Source organism: Taudactylus pleione, unplaced genomic scaffold (assembly GCF_031769625.1).
Source record: "Taudactylus pleione unplaced genomic scaffold, aTauple2 ptg000286l, whole genome shotgun sequence".
Lineage (NCBI taxonomy): Eukaryota > Metazoa > Chordata > Amphibia > Anura > Myobatrachidae > Taudactylus > Taudactylus pleione.
Window position 1 is genome coordinate 1171322 of NW_028284688.1, and position 25378 is coordinate 1196699.

The 25378-nt window shown below is 43.1% G+C and overlaps 1 protein-coding gene across 1 annotated transcript in view; it reads right to left on the reverse strand.

Annotated features, from left to right (window-relative positions):
- Positions 1–25378, reverse strand: part of PTH2R (parathyroid hormone 2 receptor) — a 496129-nt gene that overhangs the window by 353163 nt on the left and 117588 nt on the right. Inside the window, exon 2 of the mRNA XM_088482403.1 lies at positions 4900–5002. Within this exon, the coding sequence (XP_088338529.1) occupies positions 4900–5002 (103 nt within the window). The remainder of the gene's footprint in view (positions 1–4899; positions 5003–25378) is intronic.

Here is a 25378-nt window from a genome sequence, read left to right on the forward strand (position 1 = left end):
GTTGGGTGGGAGTTTATTCATGTTATTTGAGGAGTGTGCTGTAAATTATGTGGTGTGGTAGTATATTGTTATTTCAGGGGTGTGCTGTGTATTATGTGGGGTGGGGGTGTGTTATGTTGGGTGGTGGTTTATTAATGTTATTTGAGGGGTGTGCTGTGTATTATCTGGGTGGGGATGTACCATGTGGGATGGGGATTATTAATATTATTTGAGAGGTGTTTGGTATATTATTATGTGGGGTGGGGGTGTATTATGTTTCCCACTAAACCATGCCCCTTTATTTTTTTCTGGGTGTGTGCATTTGGCCCGTGCATCGGTACCCCTTGGGGCGCCAAAAAAATATTTGCTTACCTAAAAAAATTGTCTTGGGCCGGCCCTGGGCACTACTAAAGGGGGCATTGCATAGGGGGAACTGCTACTGTGGGCACTGCATAAATGGCACCACTACAGGGGGCATTGTGTAAGGGGCACCACTGCTGTGGGCATTGTATAAGGGGCATTACTGCTGTGGGCATTGTATAAGGGGCACTACTACTGTGGGAATTGTGTATAAGGGGCACTAATGTGGGCATTGTGTAAAATCGGCACTACTGTGTGTCATAACATGAATAAGGGACTACTGTGCGGTGTAAATTGCACTGGTAGTTTAAATTTTGTTCGTACATACTGTTACACATTGTGCATAAGCAAGTGTTATGCCCAGATGCCTTGTTATTTATATTATTTATTGTGATTTATATTAAAACTCTTGAAGTACATAATAAAGTGTATGTTGGAGGCTTATTCTGGTTAGACTTTTTTGTCATTGGTTCTGTACCCAATTATTTGGAAATCCTGCGTTTGCCACTGTAACCCTGTACAAGTGAGTATTTCAAAGAAGTGATGCAGAAGTGGTATGAAACAGTAGCTGGGTTATTATACACTTGAGGGTAAGACAGAGACCAGGGTTTACACAGGATAGTGATAACATAAAACAGCTCAAAATAATTTGTCCTGGATTAACAATAATGAAGACAGGGGTTAATAGCTGAGCAGGAAAACAACTTGTATTGCACTATAACAAGTTAGCTGACTAAAATTAAAAAAGCAGTATTACAGGATAGCACACTTGACTTGAAACTTAATATAACAGTATACTTTCTAATGTAATATACAAGGTAGCAGACTTGACTTGAAATGCAGTATTACAGGATAGCACACTTGACTTGAAACTTAATATAACAGTATACTTTCTAATGTAATATACAAGGTAGCAGACTTGACTTGAAATGCAGTATTACAGGATAGCACACTTGACTTGAAACTTAATATAACAGTATACTTTCTAATGTAATATACAAGGTAGCAGACTTGACATGAAATGCAATATAACAGGATAGCTTGCAGTGTAATATATAAGGTAGCAGACTTGACTTGAAATACAGTATAACTGTGGCAATAAGGCAAAGTCCTGTAACATGACAAGTACTCAAAGTGCTAATGAGAACAGCCAGAGATACTCATTGGAGGAGCATGGATTGCAAGGGTGCAGACTCGATTGTGAGACAGCATAATGGACTGCAGACTCTGAACAGTCTGGGAACTAAACTGGTACCCAGAAATATGATAGATTTAGGTAACTAGATCTGATGATCTGACAGGGAGTGCTCAGAGAAGCTGAATAATAAGCAGGAGTTAAGGCCCCCATACATCAGAGATTGATTGCAGCAATCATGCAATTTGCAATCGATTGTGTATAAAAATCTTTCCCTTTTTCAATCGATTGTGGCAATTCTGCAATCTGCAATCGATTGAAAAAGGGAAAGATTTTTATACACAATCGATTGCAAATTGCACGATTGCTGCAATCAATCTCTGATGTATGGGGGCCTTAAGAGTAGCCAATTGCCCCTAGCTGTAGAGAGAGTAACCACAGAGTGCTAGGAACACCAGGAGAGAGAAATTATACTATTGGAATCAACACTGGGAAATCACCACCACTGCCATGGAAAGTGATACTGGCAATTGAAGTGAATCCACTATGTTAAAAGAACTTTACACATCATTTTATTGCACATCAATAATATCTCTAATGTGGGAAATACACTTGAATGATGAATCAGCCATCCTACCAACTGACTGAAAATCTAACCATTTGGTAAGAGGTATAAACAAACAATATTGTACATACACACTACTAACCAATCAGCCTAACGATATGTCTGGCCAGAAGAACCAATTGTGATGTAATTTCTGCTGGTTCCTGTGGCCACCGTATGGGTTGGTCATTCGGTCATGTGTACACACAAGCAGATGGGAATAATATAGCTGTACGATATATAACATCAGCCAATGCATTATATATCTGTGAAATACATTATTCACAGACATATTGTGTGCACACACTGCAAGATGGTCAGTACATTATATCATTCATTATATGTATGAACAACATATTGTCCATTGTGTACCCAGCAGTATACAATGGACAATATAGTTGGATGTATCTACATGTACTAAAATGTATTCTTCACAAGCAGGGTAATGTCAGACGCTCATGACCTGAATCACTGTAATTAATAAAGTTAATTCGCTACAGAGACTAATGCTTGTTCAATAGAATTATTTCTACTAATAAAACTATATCTTTTTATTTTGCTTTAATGACAATGTCAGGTTACATAATAATGGAACTTGTACAAAGTTGCATTCATGTCCATTTAAACTTTTAAACATTTAATTAATTATTGTTGATGCATTACCAAAACCATCCACAGACAGGTAATACATTTTTCTGCTATACACCTGTCCACCTCCATCACCTAAACTACCCACAGCGAGAAACAGACAGCAGCCAAGAAATAGTACCGCACATCTTATATAGGAGGGTGAGTCAAAACTTATCCGCACTCTGGCTGTAGAATTTATTAAGAAAATACAAATACGTTATCTTTCAAAATAATCTCCCTACTTTTCAATACACTTTGTCCATCTGTCAACAAGCTTTCATATTCCCTCATTAAAAAACATTTTAAGCTGATCTGTGAGCCACGAATGCACCGCTGTCTTCACCTCTTCATCAGACGTGAAGCCACAGAGCCATGGCTGGTTTGCAAATGATTTGCAACATAATCCACTGCCACTCATCTATCCAACAGAATCAGTTCACATGCATGCTCAATATTCTCATCAGTTGTGGACGAGCGTCCGACTCCTTCTTCATGGCTGACACTTGTGCAACCTTCTTTGAACTTCTCTATCCATTCATGCACACTTCTTCGTGACAAAACACTTTCTCCATGCTGTGCACAAAGTCTTTGATAAATATCTACACCAGACACACCCTCAGACCACAAAAATCACAAGTGGGACAGCCAGTTTTTCTTGCCCTGCAGTCACAAATGAACTAACGCAACACGTTTAAACCTGCACAGCAATGAATGTGGAGACAGCGACCTAGCATGGGAAGCTTTGACAAGATAGTGCGGCCGACAGAAGTTTTAATATAACTGGAGTGTGGCTAATTTGTGACTCACCCTCTTATATAAAATCAGATGTCTTGACTGACTGACTGACTCATCAACGCCCAACCCAAGCCCCTAGATAAATGAAAATCGACATATATTCTTTCCATTATGTAGGTGCCCACTAAGAAAAGATTTTTCAAAATATTACTGTTAAGGGGATGAAAAGGGCTGAAACGTTTCCTCCCCTGTGCAATGTCCTGACTGACACTCATTGTGGCCGTAGCACAGTTTAAATTCAAACACCAACTGTCATCCCAAATGCCGGCAAACATCACTAGCAGTTGGTGTGGCTCCCCTATTTGAACAATGAGGGAAGGGTTGGGATCAGCAGCGGCTCCTACCCTCTTAGAGGAGGGGGGCTGCTGCTGCCGAGATGACTCACCACCAGCCTAGCTACTGGCCGGGTCCCGTCACCTGCAAAATCGATGTGACAGGCTCCGGGACCAGCGCACTAGCATGTGCATTTTCACCGGCTTCCAAAGGTCTTCATTGTCTGCAGACCCTAGGAGCCAGGTAGGGCTGGCATAACGACAGAGTAGCGGCTTCCTCCTATGCAATAGCAGCCCGGACTGCCTGTCCCAGGGGGAGGTGACACCTCCCCCTGAGACTGCCTATTGTGTATCTGACTGGCAGATGGGTCCTCCAATAAGAAGCCACTGCCAGTCACAGTGTAGAGAGTGCAGTCACGGTCTGCACTGACTACACTGAGGTGGCAAATTTTACTGGGGCCTCACAGCCCCATAGGCAAAAATCCTCCACTGGTTGGGATTAAAGATACTATGGGTTATAGGGTAAGGGTACAGTATTGGGTTAAGTGTTGACGGATAAGGACACAGTATTGTGTGCAGTGTTAGGGATGAGGGAGGGGAGTAAGTTACTACAGGTGTGAATGAGGGTAATGTGTTACTACAGGTGTGAGGGAGGGTATTTCTACACAGGTGAGAGAGGGGAATGTCGAATGTGTTACAACACATGTGAGGGAGGGAAATGTGTTACTACAGTGGTGAGGAAGGATAATGTTTTCCTATAGAGGTGAGGGAGTGGAATGTGTTAATACACAGGTGAGGGAGGGTCATGTCTTACTATAGCAGTGATGCATTACTATAGAGGTGTCACTGGAGAGGTGAGATGGAAATGTAAACAATACATATCTAAGGTCTACCCGGGTAAAACCAGGTATATCTGCTAGCCTTATATAAAGCCATAACATGGCACTTCATTTGTTAGGACTTTGCCAGATAATGGCTTTGTTTCCTGTGTAATCACATCTACAGACAGCATTCATTATACACATCATTATTCATTAAAAACATCTTTATTCATTACAAACAACATGTTGTAAATCACAGAAAACAAATGTTCATAACTGTAATTAATCCATGAGATACTTAACCTTCTTCCTGCAGCTGGACTGATATATTTAATTCACATTGTACTTTAGCTCTCAGCAGAATATATATCTGTTCCTCAGCTGTAACGGTGTCACCAGAATAAACCTAAGTGAAGAAAGTTCACAGGTGAAAACAGTTAATTTTCACTGACGTAGTTACACATCCAAACAATAAAAAAATACAATCTATACTAATATAATAAGAACGTTGTGTCTGCCTGTTAGTTCCAAGTTGGCACAAAAATTACTGAACCGATTTCCATGAAAACTGCATCATTAACTCCTAGAAATAACCTGCACTTTTTTTCATCTTAATCCATCAAGTTAAAGCTGAGCAATAACAAAAACAACATTTATTGACATCAACAATGCAAGAGATAGGTGTGGCACCATGCGTACAGCCAGTAAAGGGTGGTGGGGGGGTGCTTTGGACCCGCGGTTACATGAGTAGGATAGGTTACATAGCAGTCTGTGCACAGGGCACACAGTGACATTGGTGTGAGTGGTGGGTGAATAGGAGAGGTTACATAGCAGTCTGTGCACAGGGCACACAGTGACATTGGCGTGAGTGGTGGGTGAATAGGAGAGGTTACATAGCAGTCTGTGCACAGGGCATACAGTGACATTGGTGTGAGTGGTGGGTGAATAGGAGAGGTTACATAGCAGTCTGTGCACAGGGCATACAGTGACATTGGAGTGAGTGGTGGGTGAATAGGAGAGGTTACATAGCAGTCTGTGCACAGGGCACACAGTGACATTGGTGTGAGTGGTGGGAGAATAGGAGAGGTTACATAGCAGTCTTTGCACAGGGTACACAGTGACATTGGTGTGAGTGGTGGGTGAATAGGAGAGGTTACATAGCAGTCTGTGCACAGGGCACACAGTGACATTGGTGTGAGTGGTGGGTGAATAGGAGAGGTTACATAGCAGTCTGTGCACAGGGCACACAGTGACATTGGCGTGAGTGGTGGGTGAATAGGAGAGGTTACATAGCAGTCTGTGCACAGGGCACACAGTGACATTGGTGTGAGTGGTGGGTGAATAGGAGAGGTTACATAGCAGTCTGTGCACAGGGCACACAGTGACATTGGCGTGAGTGGTGGGTGAATAGGAGAGGTTACATAGCAGTCTGTGCACAGGGCACACAGTGACATTGGTGAGATAGGTGTGGCACCATGCAATGAGTTTTCCCTTAACAACTCGCAAATTTACTAAGAAGTGAGTTTAGGTGAAAGTGAGTTTTTCGATGGTGAAGCAGATCGAGTTTTTCCTCCAAATTGCGAGTTTAGAGGAGAGTTTAAGGAGAGTTTAGATGACTCTTCCAAACTCACCGAACAAGCAGCCTGCACATATCAGTGAGATATGTGCTGGCTGCTTGTGTGTTTTAGGACCTGTAAAAAACAGGTTAAATAATATTTAAAAAAATGACATAGGGCCCCCCCCCCCTATAGCTTAACCAGCCCTGGACTTGCCAGCCAGGCCTGGTACCTACAATTACGGGGAACAATATGAGTAGGTTTCCACCGTAAATAAGATACCAGCACCAGGCTGCATTGCCAGTCCTGGTTTTAATTATAGGGGGGAAAAAAATGTGCAGGGGTACCCCTATAATTAAAACCAGCACTGGATCCTTTCTAGTGGGGGGCTGATACCTCAGCCAGGGTAGCCTTTTCAGCGGGCCCCCCAGCAGCAGCATCAGCCCTGACCAATAATCAGCCCAGGCCAGGGATCCCTGTGGAGTTGGGGACCCCTCCAATAAAGGGGTCCCCCTCTCCAGGGCACCCCTTGTGTAGGCTGATAGGCCGGGGCAATCCCTGGCACCCTTGGGCAGTGGGTGGTGGGATGATAGTGTTAGTGTGTAGTGTAAAATAAATGGTTTAATATTGTCTTTAGTTGTGGAACTACACATACCAGCAAGCCTCCCCCGCATGCTGGTATTTGGAGAACCACAAATACCAGCATGCGGGGCAATACGGGCCCGCTGGCACTTGTAGTTCCACAACCAAAGCAATATGTAAATAAACACAACATACACTGTGAAAGTAAAATTTTATTATAACCTCCATTCACACTCACTATCACACATACTCACCTAGTATCCAAAGTAATCCATAGGGGTACCTATAAAAAAAATCCATACTCACCTTTCCAATGCATACTGTAGTTCACGTACTCTTCTCCAAGTAGGCATCCAAAGGGTTAGAATAAAAATACGAGTGTCCCCGAATCCAAGCAGACTGAGTAAAGGTATGTGTGTGTACACATACCTTTTCATCCGTGGAAAATGACTGGGACACACGTGTGCCCTGTCATTGATGGGGCCGCCAGCCAATCAGCGGGCATCTCCGTCAGAGCAGCTTGCTGATTCGCTGTATGCGGTTAGTGTGTCTCCCCATAGACTTCAATGGAGAAAAATCTCCATTGAAGTCTATGCTGGAACCCGCTACATTGTATCATTGATGTAACCACAAGGTTAATTGTGTTCAACGTTGTGGTTACATCTGTAGATACAATGTAGCGGTTCGCAGCATAGACTTCAATGGAGATTTCTCTCCATTGAAGTCTATAGGGAGACACGCTGATCACATTCAGCCAATCAGCGAGCTGCTCCGACGGAGCTGTGTTAGTGAGTGTGCATGTATGTTATAATAAAATTTTACTTTCACAGTATATGTTATGTTTATTTACGTATTGCTTTGGTTGTGGAATTACAAGTGCTCGAAATACCAGCATGTGGGGGAGGCTTGCTGGCACGTGTAGTTTCACAACTAAAGGCAATAGTTAACCATTTATTTTACACTACACACTAACACTATCATCCCACCACCCACCGCCCAGGGGTGGCAGGGATACCCCTGGGATATCAGCTTAAGCCAGGGGTGCCCTGGAGAGGGGGACCCCTTTACTGAAGGGGTCCCCAACTCCCCAGGGATCCCTGGCCAGGGCTGACTATCGGTCAGGGCTCATGCTGTGGATGGGGGGCCCGGTGAAAGGGCTCCCCTGGCTGTGGCATCAGCCCCCTGCTAGAAAGGGTCCAGTGCTGGTTTTAAATATAGGGAGAATCTCACGCAATTTTTTTTCCTCCCTATATTTAAAACCAGCTCTGTCCCTGCTGCCTGGTGCTGGTTCTTAAATTACAGTGGAACATTCTTTTCCCTGTCATTTTAAGAAACAGGACTAGCTGGCAAGTCCGGAGCTGGTTAGTCTTTTGGGGGGGACCTCATGTCATTTAAAAAAAAAAAATAACCCTATTTAAACAAATTAAAAAAAACATACACAAATCACAATGATTTGTGTATGTTTCATCCAAACTTGCAGCTCAGGAGATGAGTGTTTTAAACTTCTATTTCTCAGTGAGTTTGCTACAATCTCACACAAGATTGGAAACTCGATTCTTAGTAAATTTGCGAGTTGCATCTTTTTCATGTAAAGTACTTCCTAATAAGGCCGATGGTGAGTTTTTTTGAGTTTGCAAACTCACATGAGTTTAAACCGTGAAAAAAGAGAATTCACTTCCAAACTCACTTGAGTTTGTCATTAGTAAATTTGCGAGATGAAAAAAATCCCCAAATTTACCCTCATGTATCTATGAATAGCTGGGGATTGATGTGGTATGCATTACCAAACTTGGAGACTGCAGAGACTGTAGTTCAAGAGGCAATATAAATTCACCCCCCCCCCAAAAAAAAAGTGCAAATCAGCAATGGGCAATGCAATGCAAATTAGTTCTGTACAAAAATCAGTTGACAATTTCCAAGAGTTTTTAACATATCACATTACAGCGCCTGGTATCACACATAAACAGTACTTTGCAGAGCATAGCAATGGGCCCTATTGCAGGGTCTGAAAAACGATATTATTCAAGATACATGCAGAAATACATATACTATAGAACCTGAAGGTACAGCATGTCACACTGTAAATTATGATAATATATCCAAGAGCATAGAAGTACATGATAGTACATTCAGTAAATCCTAAGTACTACAGCAGTTGTATTGGGATAGCAAAATGGCTACTGACAGCCATTTCTATTCATGGTTCTTATGTGTGTATCAGACATGAAGTGGTATCAGGCATGAAATGGTATAGGAATGTGGAAAGCAGACAAGCCATAAATCCACAAGGCGTTGTCTACTGCGATGTAGGCTTGCGTTAAGTTTTAAGAAGTCCTTATCAGTAGTTAACCAATAAAGTAGTTTGAAGTAGGTTATGCCCATATTAGTAAGAGTTAGATGGGTATGCAAGTAGGATACTATATAAACGAAGAACAAAGAAGCTGCCAATGGCCTGCCCTATGCCTGGACCAGAGACTGCAGCTGGTGGCTAGGATACTGTTCGTTCCAGCTCTATTCTGAGAGGAGGCTCCTGGATCGTGGAACCATCTTATATTCCGAAGCTAAGTAACTATTCTTCCATATCTTGTTATCTATTGTAATAAATTATATCTTTTTTCAAGATACTGGTTTGTGTGGCTTAATTAACCTTCTGTATCCAAGAACCTTATCTCGTTCCACCGGGAACATTAAAGTGGTGTCAGAAGTGGGATGCAGAGAGTTAATAGTCATAAATCTGCTTGGAATGTGTAAGCAATTGTTTTAGCATTGCTGTGCAAACGTAGTGTTGTGCAAATGCAGGGTTGTGCAAACACATGTAAAAATCCTCTGTCTCATAAGTGAACGACGGAGGTGTGACCTGATCAGTCACAGAGTGTATACTGTACGTCACAGTATATATGTATGTTGTCTGTTTACTGTCTTTGTGTTGTTGAAACAAACAAGAATAATGCATTTTAAGATTTTTAAGAAATATGTAAATATGTTGAAAGATGAATTGGGATTTCAGCTGGCTGATTTCCAGAAAAAACATAATGTTGGTTTTTCACTGCCTGGTATTGATAAAAGTAAAAATAGTGACATTTTGCGTAGACCAATATATGTTGAAAGAAGTGTAAAATCTGTTGAGAAGAATGCAGTGATAAAGCCTGTCTCACAGACAGAGAGAGTAAGACTGAATTCACATTGTCCCAGAAATTCCATAGGGAGGGGGAGCGAATCCCCACAAGTAAGAGCTGAGATGTCAGCTAGCGCAGAAATAAGTGCTGATTTATTACACACAGAAAGTGTAGAAATTAGTGAGTTTGAGATACACAGAGAAGTGTGTCAGAAAGAGCTTGAAACAGAAATTAAGCAATGTATTCACACTACAGTAAATTTGTTTGATCTGAGCAGTGTGATGAAAATTTATGATTTGACAACGTGAACAAATTGATGAAACCCATGAATGCAAAGAATATGTCCAGAAATCAGATTCAAAATTGAATGCAGATGAGGTTTCTGATAACATGCCATTGGTTTGTGATACTTCTGAGCTGAATGATGGTATGTCTAACTTGCCCTTGACTGTCCCGTTTGCTATGCAATGTGAACTGATTGAAAAAAAAGATGTGTTTGCATGGCCATTCAAAGGGGTGTCGCTGAGTGAAGGGGTGGTGATGATGCCTTTTGCCTTGCCCAATGAGACAAAATGCAAGGGGTGGAAGATAGAAGGGATTTCAGTAAATGTCCATGGCCCTGAGACTGAAGACTCCCCCCGTGACAACATTACTTTTACATGGCATGATCAACGTGTCATTGTTGAGTTTAATAATGCAAAAAGTGAACAAGATGTGTTTTCTGATGAAACATCCATTGCAAATGATGTTCATAGTTTACTTGCTCATTGTGAAGGAGGGGTTGGTGGGTACACACTGACTAACCACAAGGGGCATACATGCAGTACAGACACACTGACTGTGGGTTTGTTTAGTGACAAAGTTGCAGATTTTGTGTTTGGTAATGAAATTCGCATCCCAGTGTATTTCCTTACAAAGCCTTACCAGCCAAAGGTTTTGAAGCAGCTGAAAGACACACAGTTGCTAACGACAATGGCAGAAACTCTGATGCTGATTGATGAGATCAAAGCACTACTTGCTGGCCGAGTGAAATTTAAACCAATGTTTGAACTGTCCATATTGGATTTCTTTATGATCACAGCTCCATGGTGGTGGGAAGATTTCCAAGACAGAGAGCATTATTGGTCATGGACTATGGTGCTACCTGCACCCACACAGGACTGTTGTGGACCAATGCTAAAGCAAAGCAGCTACCTTTACAAGCTGACAGCAGAAAGCCAGAAGAAGGGGCTTGTGAACTTGTTGCATCTATGACTGTTTTCCAAGTCACTGACAAGACTGGATGCCCTGTAAGTCTTCACACTGAGAAATGGATATTTGACACAAAGTCTATATGGACTGCTGCTGTCCAAAGCTGGAAGATCGACGTGGGACATGCTGATACACACACCTACAGCTTCAATGGTGTGTGCACAAGTGAACTGAGCATAGAACATGATGTGCAATTCACCGCAAAGACAGCACTGATGATGCTCAGAGAACTGTTAAGCCATGACGGAGCTGAAGCTGCATTCGAGCAAGCTCAAATCAAAGGGATTCCTTATATCCAAACCATTGTCAGAGACTTTGCAAAAACCTGTTACATTTGCCAACAGCTGGACATGTGGCCTACCTTGCTTGCTACTGATAAAGGCCTCATATACTGTGAAATGACTGCACAAGTCTGGCAATTTGAAGTCATCGTTTGCCACCAAGAAGATGGAGGACTAGTGCTGTACTGAACAGCTACAGAACACTGTCATTCAGGAGTGAAGTTGTCTCATTCAGAGTAATACAAGATAAGAGACTTTCCTGAACATGTGACACAGACTGACTTGTTGATATTATGGGATGTCCAAGAGTATTCAAGCAGACAAAGACGCCCATTTTACAGAAACAACATGGAGTATATTGGGTTATCTATGCTTCATACCATTCACAAAACTGACATCAGTATGATTGAATGAGTGAATGTGTTGCTTAGGAAACAGGAATGTTCACATATATATACAATGTTGGGGTTTTTAGAGCAGGATGTATATGTATATATATATATATATATATATTTTGATAACCGGAGGGTGGTAAAAGGTTGAATTTTAAAGTAAGATATCTGGTGCACAGACACACTTATGATAAGGTTGTTAAGAAATGTTTAGTAGGAAGAGAATAGAGACAGGTGTAAGAAATAATTTCAGCAGGATAAGTAAATGCTTATTTTATTTTGTTGTTATGGTTTATCTCACACTGTTTATTTGTTTAAGCCAACAGGTTGCTGGTTGGATCGTCGCTGGAGGTGAGAGAATGGCGCTGGCGTGCCTGAGATGACGATGACCAGAGAGTGATTTCTTATACAGGAGAGAGGGTCCAGGAGGACAAAAGAGTTACAATATCTGACAGCACAACCATTACATACATTTATGTGTATTGTGCAAGACTGAACTTGTGCCTTATATTGGTTGGATCCACACTCACCAATATTCTCAAGACTTTTTCAAGATTTCATTGAACTGAACTGAGTTTTACTTTACTGATATTATCTTATAAGTAACTGATATATTTGATATAATCATATGTATTATTCACTGTTTTATTAGCGTATTCACATATAAAAGGGGATTGTTTATGTTTGAGTGCATGGTGGGTAGGAAGATATTTTAAATATTGGATGTAGGAGCTCAATTGGTTGATGTTGCCAGGGAATGGTGGGCTCTGTTAAACATTACACGTAATTGTATCAATACCCCAGACATGATGCAATTAACACTTGATCCCGATAAGAGCCGAGATCTTTTGGCCAATGTATCTTCCAGATGATGTGTATTACCTTTGTGGGAGAAAGGCCTACAAATGGTTTTCCTATGGGGGATTTGGTAATTGTACATTGGGACGTTTGATACCCACCACATTCTTTACAGATGGGAATCAAGTTATACCAAGCAGATTCCACATCATTTGTTAACCAAGAGAGCAGTGCGGCCTTTAAAACAGTATTATGAGGAAAGTTGGTTACGGTGGTTCAACCCTGTTCAGAAATAGGGGGTTGGTTCACTGGTTTACTGCATATGCTTATTTATGGAATCATGATTATAATATGTATGTATCTTGGAATCAAGGTATTATTTCTTTGTGTAGGAAAATGTTGTAACACGCTGGATTCTGTTAAATTAATGCTGATTAGGAGGAAAGATTGCTATGAGAACATGATATACATGCCTTCCACACCATAAGCCCAAGGGTGGATTGTACTGGGATAGCAAAATGGCTACTGATAGCCATTTCTATTCATGGTTCTTATGTGTGTATCAAACATGAAGTGGTATCAGGCATGAAATGGTATAGGAATGTGGAAAGCAGACAAGCCATAAATCCACAAGGCGTTGTCTACTGCGATGTAGTTAACCAATAAAGTAGTTTGAAGTAGGTTATGCCCATATTAGTAAGAGTTAGATGGGTATGCAAGTAGGATACTATATAAACGAAGAGCAAAGGAGATTCCAGTTGCCTGCCCTATGCCTGGACCACAGACTGCAGCTGGTGGCCAGGATATTGTTCGTTCCAGCTCTATTCTGAGAGGAGGCTCCTGGATCGTGTAACCATCTTATATTCCGAAGCTAAGTAACTATTATTTTTCCATATCTTGTTATCTGTTGTAATAAATTATATCTTTTTTCAAGATACTGGTTTGTGTGGCTTAATTAACCTTCTGTATCCAAGAACCTTATCTCGTTCCACCGGGAACAGGAGTGTAAGCAAAGGTGGAAACTTAGTAAAAGTCCACTCTTTATAAATGGCCTGACCGTTAGGCGTCCCCATACCAACCAGCTGCCAGTCATGTGATGCTGCTACGAGCATTATGGTGAGGAGATCCAGGCCAATTCAGTCTATGCTGCTGTCAGTGGATGATCACACCCGATGGGGCAGTGAGCTGCATGCCCAACACTGCTGGCAGCAGGTTGAGAGGACTTTGGGAAGGTACTGGGCAGACCAGTGTGGGCAGGAGGGAGAAAGTGCATGAGGAGTCATCATGGGGACACCAGACACATATGATATCGGTGTTTTTTGGTACAGGCTTTCAGGGTGCCTTCAACATGGGCATGTTACATATTTGTTTGTGTGCTTCCTATAACACTGTCCTCATACATTATATATACATGGTGTCTGGTAGATGTGCCGCTAGAGAATTGTGGTATTTAGAGAAAATTTGAAGGTTCAATGCGATGGAAATATACGTGCCCTGTCCAATTCCCAGCAATCTTGCTCCCAGCTCCCTAATCCTACCAGTGCAGAGAGTCACAAGTCCGTTCCTCCTCCCAGCTCACACCATTGGCTGGCAGGCAAGGTGTTAATTAACATAGCTGGAGAGGGGAGGAGTTGGGACTGGAGAGGGGATGAGACGGCACTAAACGGTAAACTGATCCCCCTAAAAGAAATGTCCAGATCCACCACTAGTCTGACCCGGGAGGAGGCAGGGTTTTAGACATCACTCTTATGCTGAATCTGCGACTTTCTACATATTGTAAGTTTTCCCAATTCCTTTGAGACAAAAGTTCAGAACCTTGTTTCTCTGGTACACTGAAAGCGGCTTTGTGTGCAGCTGCAAAGCCATTAACATCTAATATGTAGTTAAACCAGTTTGGTTTTTTCCTTTTACTTGATTGCTACTTTAAAACATTGGTCAGACTTGCCGGGAAGAGGCTGATGTCTGCAAATTGCAAGCTATTACATTTACCCGATAGTATATTCAACTGCCACTCCTAGGGCTCAATTTACTAATCACTAATTTGGGTGTTTTTTGACGGTTTTGTGGGGTTTTCCAGCAGTTTTGCAATCCTTTGATATGCTAAAGCCAAAACCGCCATAAAACTGCAGAGAAAACACACAGTAGAATAGAATTGAATATTTAAGCAGAATCAATGCTTTAGAGTAGACCATGGAAAGTATACAATAGAAATCCCTGATTTATCAAGCAGTGGGGATTTAAAGCATTTTAATACCATCAGCACACCAGTAAAAAAAATAAAAAGACTACACACAAACAGGCGTGATTACTAAAACAGCAGGTAAATTAAATGAGGTCGACCGGCAAGTTTGATTGACAGGAATAGGCTATCTTCAATTGGATGATGGAGGATTATGATGCCTTATACCAGACATGACTGGACTCTAATAGAAAAACACAAACAAACAAAAATATAAAACACTAAAAAAAAACTACTCACAACCTCTCACCCCCTTACTCTCTCTACCCCCCTCTCTCTTCCCTTCTCTATCTCCTCTCTATCCCATTCTCTCTCTCTCTCACCATATCTCTATCTCCCTATCTCTTCCCCTCTCTCTCTCTGTCTGTCCCTCTCTCTCACACACACATGGCTTAAAACCCCCACCCAAAAAAAACAGACTATAAGGGGTAAATTTACTAACAATCGTGTCTGGTGCAAGATTGCCTGAGTTTAAACACGCACAACATTGCAGGAACATGGGAGATTTTCGACAGATGAAACACTCAAATTTACCAAGAATCATGTTTTTTAGAATTGTGTTATTCAATGGTGTACAGTATGTGATCGTGTTTTATCCCCCGTGTTCCATGTATTCCCCGCAGTCAAACATACCCACACATGCAGCCTGCACATATGATTGAAATAAGTTCAGACTACATGTTTTCTATATTATCAAGCAAATAAATGGTTAAAATAAAAAACAACGCCGTTGAGCCGCCGCTGGTTCACAAAATATGGGGTATCAAAAAAATTAGGGGTCCCCAATATTTAATGAACCAGCACCAGGCCGATATGGGTAGTAAATATATGGGAAAAAAATGGCATGGAGCACCCCGTATTTTTACTACCAGCACCAGGCTCTACTAGCCGGGGTGTAATGTCACAGCCAAGGGACCATTTCACTGGGTCCCCCAGCAACAGTATTAAGACCCCAAACTAGTCAACCCAGGCCAGGGATCCCACGGGAGGTGAGGACCCACCAATAAAAGGGTCCCCCCTCTCCTGAATACCCCAGTCCTGGGTCGAAGCCAGGAGCTATGCTCCACATCCTTGGCTGGTGGGTACGGATATCAAGGGGTAAAGATAATTGTAATAAATAATATTGTCTTTTACAGGGGGTTAGTGATGCCAGCAAGCTTTCCCCGCATGCCGCTACTTGTGGAACTACAAGTACCAGCATTTGTAGCATTAAGGGCCTGCTGGGGCCACTGACCCTCCTATAAAATAAATATTAAACAAAAAACAGGACACACACATTGTAGTATTTAATCTATTACTACACATTAATTCACTGATTCTCTCACACTCACCTACACTCCCACTACATACAACCTTGTCCCTAGTGCCGGTCTGTCCCCTTGTCCAGTAGAATCCAATAGCACTACAGATGTGTCCACATACATCTAGCCTCCTTGAGCGCTAAACAGCCCTTCTAGTCGTGCCATGCCATGGCATGACTTGGTAGCACCGAACGTTTTTTCATGCGACTTTTTACCTTCATATGCACCTTATTCGCATAGCGATGTGAATAGATAGCACAAGCAGCTTATTAAAATGATATGCAGCATGCCTATATTCTGTGAGCGATGGCAATGGCGGGAGTATCTTTGTGCAAAGCGTTATGTTACAGTGCCAGCGGCTTTAAGACTGTAGCGTAGTGTTTCGTATGCAGACACACTCGCACTCGCAGACAGAACATAGGCATGCTGCATATCATTTTAATCAGCTGAAGCTGCTTGTGCTTACTATTTGCAGTACTGTAAGTTGCACGAAAAGACGCTCTGCGTGTGTGGCGCGACTTGTAGCGCACGGAGGATAGATGTATGTGGACACATCTGTACCTGTAAAAAAAACCATACTCTCCAACCTCTTGGATCAGATTCTCTTCTTTCCCTGTAGGCATCCATGGTCTTCACAAAACAAAACAACGGACACCAGACCCCATGGACATAGTGCCTAATTCAGCAAGGAATGCACGGATGCAGACGCCTGCAATCGGTCAATGTTTTTGCTCTGTGCATGCATTGCAGTGTGCATGCACAAATTGGCTAATGCGATGGGTACTGCAGAGGCTGCGCAGACCCAGATCACAGTGATTGACAGGAAGTGCCATTTGTGGGCAGTGATGGGGGGGTGGTCGGGCAAACGTGCCTGTGCGTTTGTACGGCGTTTCAGGGTCATGCATAATTAAGCCCTTGTGGCGAGACACGCAGCCTGAGGTCTAGTTGCACACAGGAGGTCTCGCTATGTCTGTGACAGGGTCAGGTCAACCAATATTGTGCATATGGGTCCGATGGTTCTCAATGTTACAGATGTTTCCGCTCTCTTGCCATTTATAGAGGACACAAGTAAAGGGAAGTGGGTGGTATTATGTAGTGCTGGGTATCTGCTTATTCTGCTGCGATTGCTGTGCATTTGCCTTCAGCAGCATATTCTCGCAGCGGCCGGGTGCGTGCATCTGCATCCGTGTGTTCCTTGCTGAATCAGGCCCATAGTACGATCTTCTAGGGATGGTAATTTGCGAATGACGCTCCAGCCTTTGCATTTCCCATAGAAGTGCATTGACTGAACGTTTATTGGCTGAGATAGGCGAGTTTCCCTCTTTCAGCCTATGAGTGGTTCCCCTATTGATTTCAATGATGGGAATTGTGGGTTTATTAAAGTTTGTTCCCACCATTGAAATCATTGGCTGAGAGGCTGTATATAGTACCAATTGTTATTAAGGCTATGAGAAGTAGAGATGAGCGGGTTTGGATCTCAGAGATCCGAACCCACCCAAATTGCCTGTCACGGCTCTCAGCCAATCAGCATAAAGCCCATTGAAAACAGCACAATCAAGAAGACACTGCCGGCACCCCCACTGACAACATCCCCCGCTGCCGACACTCCTGCACTGCTGCCCAACGTACTGAGGACTCCGTCAGTGACCGCCACACTGCCGACACTCCCACACTGAGGACACCACCAGCACACCTGCACTGCCGTCACAGTCAGCAGACCTGCAATGAGGACACCGCTGGCACCCCTGCAATAGTGACACAGCCAGCAAACCTGCACTAAGACACCGCAGGCACCCCTGAACTGCCAACACCACTGGTACCCTTCACTGAGGACACTGCCAGCACCGCAACACTGCCATTCCATGTACTGAGGACACCGTCAGCAACACCGCTCTGCCGACACTGCTGTCACAGTAAGTGCACTATTGGTGTATCCAACCCACACTGTAAAATACACTCTATCTGTATTGGAAATTAGAAACTGAACTGCCACATGTTAGTGCTGCCCACTGTGTCACTTAGCTTAGTCAGCCAGCTAGCTGGATGCAACCTTTTGGCCTTAACTAGATGAAGCAATAATAAATAATATTGTGAGGTGGTCAAAATTGATTGGAAATTACTGGAAATAAATGTTATTGAGGCTAATTTTACAGTAGGAACAAAAGCAGGAAAATTTTATGTGATTTAGCTGTTTTTATGATTTTTTAAGAAAAAATCCAGATCCAAAACCAAAACACGAAAACAAAACACGGAGGTGAGGTTTTGGCAAAACCAATCCAGATCCAAAACCAGGGGAGATTCAGATCCAAAACCAAAACACGGGGTTAGGCGCACATCTCTAATGAGAATTATAAAGAGTGCCTTGTAGTTATCTGCATACTGTAGCCTGTCTCTCTAGTAAGTCAATTTCACAAAGATCACAAAATAACATCTACGATACTTATAACATTTTGTAGTCATTTCCAAGGCAACTGACATTAATGACAATAAATAATGTTCTATGTACACAGTAGGGGGCATTCCTCACAAGAAAACAGCCTCTTGCATAAATGTTATTTTAGCAAGACCCATGTGCCAGCAAGTATTGAATGCGATCATTCAAATGAATATGTTGTAAAAAGTTACCGATAGAGTTCACCAATATAAAGCAGCATAGATTTCCCATAGATTGAGAGCGCAGATAAACGTAGCAGTTGTCTCATGTAATACGCAGTAGAATAAATGAATAATCTCAATAATACCAAGATGGCAGGTGTTGAGCAACACTTTCAAATTTAACGTCTTATTGTGACAAGCAATGGCGATCCTATTTCTACTGCTCCCCTGTGTGCTGTAAGCACTGAACAGGGGAGCGAGAGCACAGGGAGGTATCCAACCCTAACAGAAGGAAGTAGGAGGTTGGATCTGCTAATGGGTGTGCCCTTGGGAGACCCAGCACAAAGGTTGTTAAAATAGGGTTGTTAGTGAGAATTCTACTAGAGAGTAGAAGAATGAGTGCATGTGACATGCATATAATCTGTGATATATCAAATGCCTCTATACATTGCTAGCATAGCCTTTAGTCAGACATAAGAGACAAACTATACAGAGAAAATGTCTTACTAATGTAACCTAATGCACTCACAAAGAGGTAATTATGATATGTTTTCCGGTCTCTGGGCCAATCGCGAAATTTGTAATTCATAGTTGCCGAGTTACAGTACAGGCCAGCCTATCCACTGATCTTTGAGAGACTCTTGGCCAATCAGAAGTGCTCCAAGGCTGTTGCCTGATTACAAAAATAGCTGGCCAACTTGCCCATAATTCATCCTCACTTGGCCGACCTGATTGACAGTTCGAATAGCCTATAGGTGGCTTGTCAGTTTGCCCAGAGCCCTCCATGGGTTATACATATATAATCACATACTGTATACTACTAGTGCCTGGATTAGTGTAGATATTGTATTAAACACTTTAAACAAAAGTATAGGTTAAGAGGGTGTTTCATAAAATTGAATACTGTTATTTAGAGCCTGATTTGCGTACATCTAAGATATTTTTAGGGCTGCTCATGTGCATAACGGATCCTGTGATCTTGCCCGCAAATCCCTCAGGCTGAAGCATGGTTGCATGCTGTGGCATTTGGGGGGGCGGAGCAGGGGCCCTGTATCACATGTCGCCCCTATTTACTGGGAGGGACGAGGCCAGGGTCTTTGTCTGTGGACGCAGATTTCCTGACCTCACAAGCTACCAGGAACCAACTAGGCTGTGTAAGTCTCAACTTATGCAGACTGGACAAAGGAGCAACCATTGCCACCGATGATCGCGATTGTTGTGATTAGTGCCAGTTTAAACCCTATGGAGGCCTGTAGGCAGACGAAATCTCCTGCCCCCCTTGCAAATTATCTCTTAATACGTTTTTAATTTTATACAATCTGGCAGTTGACAGAAGATGAGCTTTTAAGAGAGAAACTGTAATGTGAATCTAATGTCTATGCTTTCTGTACTTTAAGTTAATGGGTACATTACATTAATGCAGTAATTTCCCTATAGAGTCTTTAGTGTAAACTTTTTGTTTCTTTGATTCATTTTTTTATAGATTTTGGAAACAATTTAAGAATGCTCGATTGTAATTTTCTTTCAAGATCAAATCAATATTATTTTCATTCATTGATGCGGCGCCCCTAAAAAAGGCGTGGGACCCCTAGGCTAGTGCCTATTTGGTAATCGGGCACTGGTTGCAATAGCGATCAAAGGCAGCATCTGCAGACGATGTACTCGGATAGCAGACGCAGCACGAAACCCCAATTCCTACAGACACCTGCGGCTGCATTTGTATTTGAGTTAGACGCTATTTGAGTTGGATGGAATTCCTTTCTTGATATACATATGGCACATATGAAATGAATCAGCACAGGTTAGGTGCATCCCAGTCGCATCGCATTGCAACTTAGATGCATTTAAAAAAAAAAAAGATGCTCACTCACGCCAGGCAAATCGCGCTGCACGGCATATTGAAGATAGTTGAGCAAGGTCACATCTGCAGCTCACAATTTACATAGAACAAGCTGCAGCCTAAACTAGATGTTCATGGGCTGGTCACAAAATGAAAAGGAAAGTTTGTTTCAATAGTATAATATGGATTTCAGCACGTAAGCACATCTCAGAAGGAAAAAAATATGATGCTCAGGAAAAAAAAAATCCCAGTGTTGTAAATACATACTTCTTTTCACATTTTAATTTAAGAGAAAAATTATCGGAAACTAAAATAAAATCACAAATTTATACATTCCTTTATATTCAAATTATTTAATAAGGATTAAGGGCCTGATTCAGACCCACTCGCGAGCGGCTGTCCGCTCGCAAGTGGGTCGATGTTATGGACTGAGCATGCGCACGACGGAGGGAGCTCCGTCGTGCGCATGCGCCAGACGCGACGAGCGAAGGAAAGTCCTTCGCTCGTTGTGTCCGATCAAAGGGGGCGTGCTGTCAATGTTGATTGACAGCACGCCCCCTTTGGTGGGCGTGCCGGGGGCGTGCCTCCCTGACGGGGGCGTTCCCACGGGAACGCCTCCCGTCAAAAGCCGGCCAACTGACATCACTAGTGATGTTAGTGGGAGTGATTTTGGCTCTGATAGAGCCAAAATCACTCCGGAGCTTGCGGTTGAAAACCTCAACCGCAGGCTCCGGCTCGCAATTTCAATGGTCGCGATGGTCTCGACCATCGCGGCCATCACAATGCACGCTCGTATAGCCTGTGGGTGGTGACCCACAGCTATACGAGCGTCCAGGAGGACGCTCCATGAAAATGGAGCCCGGCCCTCATTCAGAGTGTGCGCTCTGCTCAGAGCGTACGGCTCTGAATGAGGGCCTAAGTCAATGAAATCTATATAAACGCCTCTGCAGTGGTACCTCCAGTGGGGAATAGTTCACACTTGACTCTGGATAGATAAATATTTGCCCTAATAAAAAAAAATGGGAAGATTTACTATGGAGCAGTTTAGTATGCGGTTCACAAGCCTCCACAGGTTGAGTGCGGTTCTCATAGCCAAGCCACAAAATATACAGTTCTGTGGTTTGGAAGGTTGAAATCAAACTACATTGAATGAGTTTTCCAGACCCGTAATCAACATGTACTTTACGCCAAACTACATGATAAAACCAGATGTAAATCACCCTGTCAGTTTCTAATCGTTTACTCTACTCCTCCAAAACATGATCAGTCTCTTATACCTAGGGAGTACCGGCACAATACTGAGTATCACTGAGCCACCCCTGGTACTCCTGGATGGTGGGTACCAGGGTAATACTCTCAGCAAATAGTGCTATCTCTTGTGGCACTACATGGCAGCGTCAGCATGGGGACCACAGCATACTAGTACCTGTCATGCTACAGGAGCAGGCACTATAAATGTTGCCCCTGTCCTAAATAAATCCATTAGAAGGTCCCCCACCCTAGATTAAACCACCAGTAGTGCTCCTATCCTTACAAAAAAACGATCCGTTGTAATGGTCCCTGTAGTATATAAAATAAATAGTTGTGCTCCCGGTAACAAGCAAAATACATGACAGTGTGCCTGATTCAGCATGGACCATTATTTTGCTTATACGCACGCAACGCAGTTGCTATTAACAATAATTGCCGCCTTTCTTTCCTCCCATTCCCTGCTTGACCCTTTTCAGTCTTGCTTTTGTTATCTCCACTTCACTGAAACTGCCCTCACGAAAGTCAGCAATGACCTCCTTGCTCTCAACTTCAGGGGCCATTACTCTATACTCATTCTCCTTGACCTCTGTGCTGCTTTTGACACTGTGGACCACCCTCTACTCCTGCAAATCACTTACTCCCTCGGTCTCCATGATACTGTCCTCTCCTGGCTGTCCTCCTACCTTTCTGACTCTTCTTTCTTTGACTCCTCTCATGATTCCACTCCCCCCACTTCCACTAACAGTAGGTGTCCCACAAGGTTCTGTTCTCTGACCTCTTATTCTCCCTCTATTCAGGTGAGCTCATCCGCTCTTTTGACATCCAATACCATCTCTATACTGATGATACTCAGATCTTCCGTTCCTCCCCTGATCTCTCTATTTCTCTCCTCACTCGTTTATCCAACTGTCTCTCTACTATCTCTACCTGGATGTCCCAGCGCTTTCTTACACTTAACATGTCTAAGACAGAGCTGATCATCTTTCCACCATCCCGCATAACCTCACCTCCCACAATTTCATTATCTATTGACAGCACAACTATCTCATCTAGCCCCCAAGTGATCTGTCTTGGGGTGATCTTTGACTTCTCCCTCTCCTTCGCACCACACATTCAGCACCTCTTGCAGTCCTGCCATTTCCATTTTAAAAAATATTTCCAGGATCAAACCCTTTCTCACTCTGGATGCTACTAAGACCCTCATCCACTCACTGGTCATCTCCAGATTAGAATACTGTAACCTCCCCCTATCTGGCCTCCCTGACATCCACCTCTCTCCACTCCAATTTGTCCTCAATGCTGCCTTTCCACTCATCTTCCTCTCCAAATGTACTACATCTGCCCCCCCCCCCCTATCCTACAAGCGCTACACTGGTTCCTCTTCCCTTAAAGAAACTAATTCAAGCTTCTCACACTTAACTACAAAGCGCTCACCCAATCTTCTCCCATTTACATCTCTTATCTCCCTTCACACTCCAGCCCGCCATTTTGGCTTCTCGAGTGAATGCAGCCTTGCCTGCCAACTGATAACTTCCTCCCAGTCTCGCCTCCAAGATTTTGCCTGTGCTGCTCCCTACCTCTGGAATTCTCTCCCTCTCCCTATCTGACTCTCCACCTCTCTACAAAACTTCAAACAGGCTCCTTTCTTCACTAAAGCTATCCTGCTCTCAACCTATCTCACTCCAGCATGCGCATAGTCTACCCTATCTCTGTCATCCCTGTCGGGATGCAATCGGAAAACCAACTGTCTGAATCCCGACAGCTGGCTTCCCGATGGCACCCCCCCGGGAGGGTTAGGGTTAGGCTAGGGGGTGGGAGGGTTAGGGTTAGGCACCCCCATGGGGGACTTAGGGTTAGACACCCCCCCGGGGGACTTAGGTTTAGGCAGAGGGGAAGGGGGGGGTTAGGGTTAGGCACTTAGAGGGGGGATTAGGGTTAGGCACTTGGGGGGGAGGTTAGGGTTAGGCACCCCTAAGGAGGGTTAGGGTTAGGGGGTTAGGTTCGTTAGTAGATACTTACCTATCCACGAACGGGATTTCCATCGCTGTCGGGCTTCTGCTGCCATGATCTCTGCTTTTGTCAGCCAGGCGCTGACGGGATTCGAACTGTCGGCCACAGGGCCGGCGGCATTTCATGCTGATTCCTCCCTGTCTGTCTGTCTACCCCTCCTCCTTAGATTGTAAGATCTCTTGAGCAGGGCCCTCTTCACCCATATGATTTTCCTTCCCTTACTTATACTCTTATATGCTTCATACTCCCTAAAATGGCTCCTAACCCTTGGTTTCTGCCACCCTGCTGCTTATTTCAGTGTTATGCCCGCTAATGCCGTGTTGTTTATAAACCACGTACTTGTCATGCATTGTTTTCTACTGTAAGTCGCTATTTTCTTGTTTTTATCTTATTTGTTTATGTACTTTGTTAGGAGCTGGAGAACCCTTGTGGCACCATATAAATAATGGATAATAATAATAAAAATACTAAAAAATTATTTCTCCTTTCTTGGTCTGATGTAATCCAATTTGAAAATGGCTAATTCATATCGTAATTTAAAAAAAAATGCTCCCAAGAAGCATCCAACACAAAATTTGTTAATCTCCAGTGAGCCCAGTTGCTTAATACCCTGGCATTTAATCGGGAGCGGTCTCTCAGGTTGATTGGGTGAGCAGTGTAATAAACCACTCCTGGGTGTTTGTAGACTAGGGCTATAAAGATAACAAAGAAAACCTTTTGGAATGAACAGACCACTCCCAAAGAGCACTGTGACAGTGCCAAACACAACACATATACCCAAATTGTACTTTATAGGACTTGTAGAACTGTATGTGTGGACCAGCACCAAATGTGTGAGGCAATGGGAACATCCTGTTCATTACACATCATGACTAGTGCTGCTATGATTGTAAGTGTGAGTATCCTTCGCCAAGAGTTAAATTATGGTAATATGTGATTATGCAGTTCAAAATTGTTGTCTTCCTAACTACAGTAGGAGCAGGCAAATTTAGTTTTTTTACAAGGAGGTTTTAACCTAAATTTGCTCTTTTTCCTTCTATTACTGATAATCAATTAAATGATCTAGCTTTTGGATCCATCCTATGATGGATCCAGGTCCATTCCCATTCTGCCCATATTCCTGCCTCTACCACATCATCTATCACACCTCCATTCTCTGTCCCACCACCATCCCCGCTCTACCTCTGTTCCACCTACGCCCCTGCCTCCATCATAGTCCTCTGTCCCAAGCCAATTATAATTATTCTAAAGCAGCATCCTTGTCTACCAAGTTGGCAGTGGGAGCCATTGGGGGAATGCTTGCAATCTGGCTCCCACTGCCCATGTCAGAGACATGACATACATTTTATATAGTCTTGAACCTATGGGGTTACGGCTGCTGATGGAAATGGAGGCACCGCAGCAGGCATTGGTGCTGCGGTCCCTCCACAGTACATTTGATAATGCTACTATCCTTCCATAGTACATTTAGGGGATACCTGATATATGTGGGTATCCCCCAATAACAGGTGTTTTCAAGAAATGTGCTGCAAATATTTAATGATAAATGGGCCCCTATGTGATGTTTCAG